Source organism: Rhipicephalus microplus, chromosome X (genome assembly GCF_043290135.1).
Source record: "Rhipicephalus microplus isolate Deutch F79 chromosome X, USDA_Rmic, whole genome shotgun sequence".
Taxonomy (NCBI): domain Eukaryota; kingdom Metazoa; phylum Arthropoda; class Arachnida; order Ixodida; family Ixodidae; genus Rhipicephalus; species Rhipicephalus microplus.
This window is the reverse complement of record NC_134710.1, coordinates 240,361,218-240,370,637: the sequence shown is the minus strand read 5'-3', so window position 1 is coordinate 240,370,637 and position 9,420 is coordinate 240,361,218. Positions and strand designations below refer to the sequence as shown.

Sequence of the window (9,420 nt, the reverse complement as noted above, 5' to 3'; positions counted from 1 at the left end):
GTGTGCGTTGCGAGCCCGTGCAGGTACACGTGCCGTCGTATGCGGACAGCTGCGTCCGGACGGAGGAGTCTTCTCCGCTGGATGCTGCATACATGTCGCGTTGCTGGCCCGCGAGCGGCGTACGCCAGCTGCAGTTTTGTTTCGTTCTGTGCGCGGTGTGCCTGCTTGCACTGCCCCGGGCCGTTCTCGAACCGTTTGCACGGTGGGAAGCTACTCGGAAAGTTTTTCCCTCGCGCTTTGATTGGCTCTCGCTTTCGTGGCGACCCGTGGCGCGGTGAGTCTTTGTTCCTTGACGAGAACTCCTTAGTGTAATTGTAGACTTCTAGTAGTAAGTTTGGGAAACCGAGTGCACCGATTTTTTAGTTAGTCACCGTGTGAAGCTAACAGGGGGGGGGGGGGGATGAACGAAAGGAAAGGACAAACGCCAAAATCTGGCTGTTGGTGTGAGCCGTGACCGAACTCTTCACATTTAGCATGCGATACTCCTCTAGTGCTGAGCAACGGTTTTGCCAGCTCCACATTCTGTATGTATGTATGTATGTATGTATGTATGTATGTATGTATGTATGTATGTATGTATGTATGTATGTATGCTAAAGTTGACCTTGGTAATGTTTCCCTGTGCCAGTCATATATTTGTCTCGTAGTAGTAGTTGTAGCATCCGCAGTAGTACAGTGCGGTCGTGCACGGCAGAACTCGTGATCGTAGGTTTTATGACGGCCAGGGCAACGACGTTTTGATGGGTGCGAACTGCAATCTGGAGTCCGGCCCATTCGCTATGCGTGCCTCACAATCAGGTCGTGATTTTTAGCACGCGAAATCTACGTCTTACAAAGTTTGTCAGCGGAAAATCAACGAATTTGTTTTAATAGTAGTAGTCCATTTAAAAAAAAAGGTGTGGCATTTACTTAGCTTTAGGTAAATTCTTCTCACGGCATTCACCTATACTAATCAACTGCACGTAGTAACTGCCAAGTTATTATCTTTGCTACTGTGACCACTACCATGTTAGTGCGGTTCTAATACTAGTACACTACAGTTACCTGTCAATTGGTTTGCACTTCTTTAGACTATGTATGTCGTTGGTATTAACATATAAAGTTCAATTTATTCCAAAGGCGTATACGTTTGTGTCTTAACGTCCCCAACCGACTCAGGCTGTGAGAGCTGTTGTAATTGAACGGCATTGTTTTCTCAGATTAAACAGTCCTCGCTTATTACGTCATGTGGTTGGTCTGGTAAATACACATTGCAGAGACACGTTCAGATAGCGTGTGCATACAGGCATGAACGAACCATAATCGGGAACACACACACATGCACAGAATATCAAAGCTTCTACACGACATAAGCTTTTACCGAAGCAACAAAGCTTAAATGGCCCTACTTTTGGACAGTACGTGTTGTAGTGAGGCGCATTCACGAACTTAGACATACATCTGATGTTTTGGACCCAGATCCCGATGTCTTACTACACTGGAACGTGTATATGTGTACCATGATGGAGCACGAACTGTTATTCCAACGTGATAGAGGGAATTAGAGTTTACCTAAATTCTCCTTAAGGGTGTCACATTTGCAGCATAACTTGCTATAGTGACGCCCTTAACATGTGCAGGCTGTAGCCTTAACGAATCCTGACATGCTCAGTAGTAACGAGAACGTATATACTACCTAATATATTTCAATAGTATACAACGATAGCGAGGAAGAGGAGAGGGAAAAACCAGATAGATGGTAGTAAATTGGGTAGTAAATGCTGCAGTTATTATTCTTTAAGAGTCGGTATCGGTGTTGATTGAGAATTCACATAGGCTTTAACGTCGATAGAGAAGTCACGATTAATTTTGCTCACCTGGATCTTAACGTCTACACATTAAATACTCAGTTCCGTCATCACCGCGGTATGCATGCTGCCTCCGCTGTCGATGGTCGAACACAGGAACCTTGCGCTTTTGGCGCACTTTGGGAAGACTGGTAATGACAATTGTAACACTAAGTCAGTTATCTGAATATGTACATTACGCTGGCTGTCCTCGTAGAGGAAAAGGCGCCGCGTTCATTCCCGTCATAAATACGTACGTGCATATATATAATAACGCACCCCATAATTTTGGCACTCTTCTTATTGTCGCAGTGGCCTTGCGTTATCGCGATGTTCTCAATTGGTCGTCCGAACGCGACCTTGATTTTTGGGCCCGGTGGCGCGTTCTCTGTAGGGCGACGCCGTAATGATCGCACGAAAGAAGCCGCCCTGTGTCGCAGATGCGTCCCCTGATAAACTGTCCTCGAAACGTTGTGGTGAAAAAGTAACGTGGCGTTTACAAGGGGAGCTCGCATCGCACATGTATGCCGTCCGGCATGTCTAATTGGGCCGTGCGCCCTGTTCACGCACTGTCAACTTCAGCGCGAAGAACTCATTTTGTGGTGCTGTTGTAGTGTGTGTTATGTGTGCGGACTTTTAAGTTCATAGTACAGGTTAGAAATGAGTGATATATAGGACAATGGCGACGTGAGCGTACATTGCCTGATGCGGCCGGGTCCATGCTTGCGCTTTGTGTACTACTCGTTAGCTGCAGTGCTTTGCGTTGGCAGCGTCATTTCTAACAATGGGGCACGTTCATTCGTTTACTCCGAAATCCTTTTGACACTTATCGCTGACGCTTCCTCATATCATTGTGATGTCCACTCGATCCCACGGAGGGATGAATTAGCTTCTTCGCCTTGCATGTCAGATTCGCAGACGTGTTGTGCCGAATTATATATAATGTGTAAATTTTCCTCTGTGGAGGCTCCTTTGGCGGCGCAGAAAATATTCTAGGGGTCGCGCGGAATCCATGGGCTAAACTAAATCTTGCACGTTTGTGCGGCGTAGACGGACGCTGTCTCGTCGTATCGCCTTTGTTCGTGCACCCTGACGCCAGCATTCTTGTGGGCGAGAAACTGCAAAATCGCCCATGTTGATGAGGTTTTGGAAGACCAAGACACAGATGCAGCATGCTTGGAAATATCGGGAGAAGCAGTGATAGGAGTGCTCTGAAAACTAATGCGTGCTCGTGTGTATACCTTTACTCAGTAGCCGTTCGAGTCTGCCGCGTCGTCCACAGTCTGTATAGCGTTTCTTGCCTCTTCGGGGACGGAGGCCGATATAACCAGAAGTCGAAATTTCGTTTAAGCTATAATTGATAGAAACTCAAACTGAAAGCCAAGTGCGCCAGTCGCACATTGCGCAGTTTGACCATGAACGGGCTCTACGCTTACTCGAGAGAAAGACGATTCCACATTTGCGACTTGTGCATATTGTATAATCAAAATTGTTAGATTCATAACCCGGGTGGAAATGTCGGTTGTTTTTTGGTACTGCACTTCATAATCCGAAATGCAGTACCATCTGTACAACAGCTGGTAACACCTCTACTGTCCCTGTCTAAGCGGCATTGCGTGCCTTGCTTTCTCGATGTTCGACTGAAAAGTGACAAGGGAGGCCCCAGCGGCTCTTCGCGTGCTCTGCTTTAAATACTCGAGTGGCGCTTGGCGTGCACGCAGCTCAGATTGATTCCTCGGGGTCTCGTCGCTATGCCGCAGCGGCCGCCACGCTCAGGAGTTCAAGCTGCCGTTTCGTAGCTGCCCGAAGGCATAGAAGTGTGGCAGCTTGGGCCAGTTGGTATGGCACGACGGTAGTCATATCGCGAGAACAAAACGACGACACAGAGACAAGAAGGACACGAAAGACACGAGCGCTATGTTTCAGTTCTCGCGCTATAACTATCGTCATGCCCGAAGGCAGCTACGAAACGGTACTTCGATGCCGCGAAAGTTTTCGCGTCGGAGCTGGACAAGAGACGTGAAAGCATGCCACCGGACGAGGTTGTGCGAGCGAGGTTGTTCCGTTGACCCAGACGGCAGGAAAGGGGGTGCGGTCGTTCGAAAGGACGGCCAGCGCGGGTTCCACACACTGACCCCTCCTCTCCTGTGGTGCGCGGCCTCCGCTTTCGCCGCTCGGCCCGTGGAGTGCGTTGGCTTTTCAGTTCTACCAGGGCGCGCGGGCTCTCTGGAATGCGCCGCCGTTCGCACGGCTCTGCTCTCGCTTGTAAACACCTTTGTCGGGATTTGCTGCTGCGCTTTCTTGTGCCTTCTCTCTGCCGTTGGATGGCAACGAGGTCATAGCTAGGACGACGGCCGTTCTTGAAAGTTATTCGTTCGAGGATTGATAGGCATGGTCGTCGGCAGGATTTTTTTTCTTGGGGGTGCAAACCAGTGTTGAATCGCGGCTGAAGGAGGGGGAAAGCGCTTGGGTGAGGGCAAGTGCTAGTGAGTTTTGAGGGGGGCAAATGCCCCTTTTGCACCCCCCTGCCGACGCTCATGTTGATAGTTGCTAAAATAAACAAAAACTGCGCGCGCCGGGCGAGAATGTTCACCCGTATCTTTCAGAAAAAGGCTCCGTTTAGTGGCTTTGTCCTGTGCACTGTTGTGACGTGCTATGCGCGCGTGACTTTACTATTTTAAATGACACTTGTGTCAGTCTCTCAACAGCATAATCAGGTTAGAGTGTACTATCAGGTGGCACTCCGATGCGGCGTGCGTATTGCAGTGGTGGGAAACCTGCGCCAATCTGCGTCGACGGGAAACTACTGCGCCATACTGCTCCAAATGGGTCTTTTTTTTGTGTGTGCTTAATTAGCGCCATTGCTGCGCTACAAGGTGGTTTTGCAACCGAAAGTAATGTTGACTGCACGCATCGTGATTGGGATGGTCGCCATGTTGTACACTGGCGCTGCTGCAAAAGCACTGAATAGGCCGATCAATTATTCCGCGCTATTGCGGCGGCGCTTTTTCTGGTAACCATTGCAAAGAACGGAGGCGATGTGGCGACTACCGAGAAGCGACCAGTGTGACTTGTCGCCGACAAAAAGCCCAGGTGTGTGGCGTAGCGCCGCTCTAAGCTTACTGCACACTACCTGAGAGCGCCGACCGCTGCCGCCTCAATCGTTGTGCGGGATCGTGTTCAGCGTTCACCGTTTTGCAGAAAAGAAAGCAGCTTGCTGTTTCGGAGTTGAGCGTTGGGGGATCGCGGGCATCGAGGCGGCAAGCGTAGCGCATGCGTTCATGAGGTGACAACCCAAACGCGCTTCTGTCCGCTGCCGGGACCGCTAGAGCATCGTTTGCAGAAAGTTCGCATCGTCGCGTTAACGCAACAGGCTTCTCTCGGCACATCTCTGCGTCGTCTTAAGCGGAGTAGACGCAAGCGGCTCGGCACGGTGTGTACGCCCAGTAGGCGATGCGCTGCACGCAACTAGTGAGCAGACGATCGACTCCCTGTGACCGTATACAGCGTCTCAAAACACACACACATGTCGACTAAGGTTGCACGGCGGGCTTGTTGGTTATTCATGTTGTTCGAGGTATAGCGCATCCAGGACGGGACAGAGAAGGAAACACAGAATAGTGCCGTGTATGTGTTCTGTGTTTTCTGCTCGGTCCCGTCCTGGATGCGCTATACCTCGAACAACACACACACATGTACACAAACCACCACCAACAACAACAACCTAACCCTTTACTGCCTAATGTCGCGAATCCGCAACAAACCGAACAGCTTCGAGCAAGCAAGGCTTGACATGCGTGCCGCCTTTAATGCCGGCTGTCAAGCACTCACGGGGAATGTAGATTTCAGCATGAAAAATATATAGCTCTATCTTGTGTAATGTAATTTACGCTGTAGAACCAATTGTTTTGTAGCTGACGGCGGGGAGCGCGAAGCACGTGCAAAAGCGTTCACATCTTCATTTTTTTTCTCGCCTGGCTAACGCAAGTCCTATCTTCAATAAGTGTGTGTGTGTGTGTGTGTGTGTGTGTGTGTGTGTGTGTGTGTGTGTGTGTGTGTGTGTGTGTGTGTGTGTGTGTGTGTGTGTGTGTGTGTGTGTGTGTGTGTGTGTGTGTGTGTGTGTGTGTGTGTGTGTGTGAACGTCCCAAAAGTTTTCGAAAAAAGATTCTTGAAGAAAAACAAAGAAATAGATCAAGGGAGTGTGTGTGTGTGTGTGTGTGTGTGTGTGTGTGTGTGTGTGTGTGTGTGTGTGTGTGTGTGTGTGTGTGTGTGTGTGTGTGTGTGTGTGTGTGTGTGTGTGTGTGTGTGTGTGTGTGTGTGTGTGTGTGTGTGTGTGTGTGTGTGTGTGTGTGTGTGAACGTCCCAAAAGTTTTCGAAAAAAGATTCTTGAAGAAAAACAAAGAAATAGATCAAGGGAGTGTGTTGTGTGTCTGTCATCCAATATGCCCACGAGGCTCATTCTTGAAGAAAACAATGTCAAAATATATTGTTGTATTTTCCTTGGTCTCTTGAACTCATTGGCGCCCAAAGTGGGCTCGTCATGTGTTTGATACAGGTTTCTGAACCCTAGCTCGTCAAGTCTGTTCGGGAGCCCCAAAATTTGTAAGCTACCTGAATTGCTTTTTAAAGGGGAATTAAAAGATATCAAAGTCTCAAATATAGACTCGCTCTTCGCGGGGTTTATACACGTTGGTCTGCACTGGTCTTTACATAACTAGCTGCAGCTAAAAAAAAATCGTACTCATTTTTGTTGCTTTTTAAACCTTAAATATGCGGAGCTTAACGACAGACGTCCTCGAGAACCTTGATCCCAATATGGCTACACCACAAGAATACTTGGACGTATGAACCGGATCCGGCACGCTTTTTCACAAGGCCGAGCAAACGTGGCTCGCTTTCCACACTTCACCTCCGCTGCACAATGGCTCTGGAACAGCCCAGCCCGTATTTCAGTCCACTTATCTGTGCGGTGTGGTCCGTCTTGAGAAGCAAATAATGCTTCGATTCGCACTTGAATTCGTCTCACTGCTCGCCCGGAGAAGCCTGAAATTTTCTTCAATGAGTACATGTGATACCTCTGCGCTGCATCTTTGATGCTTTCTCACGGCTCAACGCCTTTTTTTTTCCCTTCGCTGTATTTCATCCACATTTTCCAGTATTAACCTTCGCGAGTTCTTCATTAAGCATGCAGTGGTGCAACTTTTCCCGCACCCTGTACTTGGTGCTAGTATTTGCAAAGCCCGTTGCGTTGCCCGGATAATGAACGAAGGTGCGCGGATTTCCTCGTAACGTGCAGCGCATGCAGTCCTGTTTCGTGGCTCGAAGCGGCCGCTGCTTTCTGTACCGCAGCCCGCGCAAGAGACGTGCCGCATTTAGCGCGTTCCTTCACGTGGAGTTGGCGTCGGTGCGCCGAGCGGGTATGTCGCAGCGGGGGCTATCGTCTTGTCGCTCTTGTGTGTCGGCCCGATCTGGAAGGCTGCCATCTCCGCTGTGTGTACAGTGCCGCGCCGCGAATGCTTTCACGCGCTCGTTTTTATCTAAGCTAAACGGCCACGTAGCGTTGTTGTTTACCCGTGGCTTGTTCCACGGCACAAGGAGTGTGCCGATAGATTAACGTTCGCAGAGCACGCGTCGCAACATGCGTTCTGAGATCGTGGTTCACCTCTACTAGCAGCCAGCACTGAGAAGCCGCGGGTCCTATGTATCTTTCTCTCTCCTCTCTCCGTGTGGGCGTGCGTGTGCGCTTTCTGTTGCTGCTCACTAGAGTACGCCGCTTTGTAATTGTCATGCTATACGGACTACGGCGCTATGCGATGGCACGCAATCGGCGGCAGAGAGGAGAAAGAACACTGAATAAACAAGATGTGTTCGCTTGTGTTGTGATAGCCATTATGCACGATACAACATATTTTGACGACGAAGATTCACCAGCGCATGTACTACCGGCTTGATCCTCATCTGTGCCCCGCCGCGGTGGTCTAGTGGCTAAGGTACTCGGCTGTTGACCCGCAGGTCGCAGGAGCGAATCCCGGACATGATAAAGTAAATCACGCACGAAAAAAGCATGTTTTTAACCTGCGTGGTCGCTTGCATGCAGGTTCATTCGCCGTGGAGTGCTTTGCACCACGTGTGTATTCGTGTACTGGTATCCTACCGCGCGTGGTCGCGGCGAGATGCCGGAAGTCTTGCGAAGCGGCTCGACGTGCGCACTTGGCCGCAGCGGGAACAGCGCGCGCGCGGCTCTGCGTGGCGAGGTGGTCGGGTGGGCACGTGCCGGTTCGGTTTCTTGCGACGTCATGGGTGAGGAGAGCCACTGGAGGCGAATAACGTTTGTTTCATTTTGCGCTTTAAGAATTGTTGCGGTTCTAAACAGAATTTCAGATCATTGACGTACATACGTTTGGATTTCCAATGGGACGCCGTGTTTTCCGGCTGTTCTGATTATATATCACCAAACTTAAAACGTTAGGGGTTCCCCCTACCGCACCTGTATACACCACTGGTTCGGCGTACGGCCTAATAGCGTGTGTCGCAGAGGGGCAAGAGTATGAGACACCAACTGTAAACAAAAACGAAAAGAAAAAATGCGTCGCGAACTGTATTGCGCGACTCCGCTCGACAGGGGGTCGCGTCTGGAGATGCGCGTATCGCGTGACGATCCGCTCGCGTTAGCTGCGAAACTATCTACATTTTATGTGGTTTGTTCTTCTCTGACGAAGCCACACAGTTCCGGGTGCTGCTTCTGTTCATCGCCATTTGGCGCCTGGACGACTGCCAAGTGTCGACGCTGCGCTCCTTGTGCGGCACGCGTATCGCCCCCGGCCGCGCGCCATTCGCGAAGGGACCTCTACTTGGAATGCAGGCAGGCGCCTACTATTCATTGCGTTTTCCGATAGCCGTGACCTATATGGCCGGTGCTTTAACATATCCGAGCAGGGGAGCGGAGACCGCCATTCCCGAAGCACTGTTAGATTCCCCCCCGTGTTGTCGAACTCCGTGTGATGGGGGTTTTAAACGATGCTTTTTTAACCCTTCGAAATAATCGTAACTGGACATACGGTGGAATTTTTAACGATGTTCAGAATTTACCGATGTGCCCTCGACCTCGGAAAACGCCCCTGCTATTTTCGTTTGGTACGAACGAGAGGAACGAGAGGTTTTGCGACAGATACATACTGTACCAAGGTTAACGTGGATGACTCCCGTGTTCAGGATTAGCTAACATGGTATTACTGTATACGCCTTTGTTAAATAAGTCTTTCGTTATATACAGTTGTGCTTGATTTTGGTATTCTAATGCAGTGTTTCCAATCGAGCATTGCTTTTCAAAATAGTGCTGGTGGCTCTTGCAATATATGTGCGTGCGCGCATCTGAATCTGTTTGGATGAGATAGGTAGTAACGTCACGCTATGAATAGATAATGAATAAATATCTTAATTGAATTTTGCCCTGTTCGTTTAGCTCAGCACGTACATACAGAACTCTCGGAGCAAATATAAAATCCTCCTACGTCTCCTCCGTTATTTAGCGAGTGTGCAACGTTCAAGTAATTAGCACAGCAGGGTGAATTGCTGCGTACCGCCTCGTTGCTCG

General features: G+C 49.6%; 1 protein-coding gene across 3 annotated transcripts in view; it reads left to right on the top strand.

Moving 5' to 3' along the window:
• Window positions 1–9,420, top strand: part of LOC119187799 (SUN domain-containing ossification factor) — a 133,337-nt gene that overhangs the window by 26,081 nt on the left and 97,836 nt on the right. The window contains exon 1 of one of the 3 annotated variants that reach the window (XM_075878861.1): window positions 65–274. The exons of 1 other annotated variant lie outside the window; for it this stretch is intronic. In XM_075878861.1, the coding sequence (XP_075734976.1) occupies window positions 93–274 (182 nt within the window). In that variant the 5' untranslated portion in view covers window positions 65–92. Of the gene's footprint in view, window positions 1–64; window positions 275–9,420 lie in introns of those variants that run through there. One more of the 3 variants, XM_075878859.1, reaches the window with a different exon arrangement.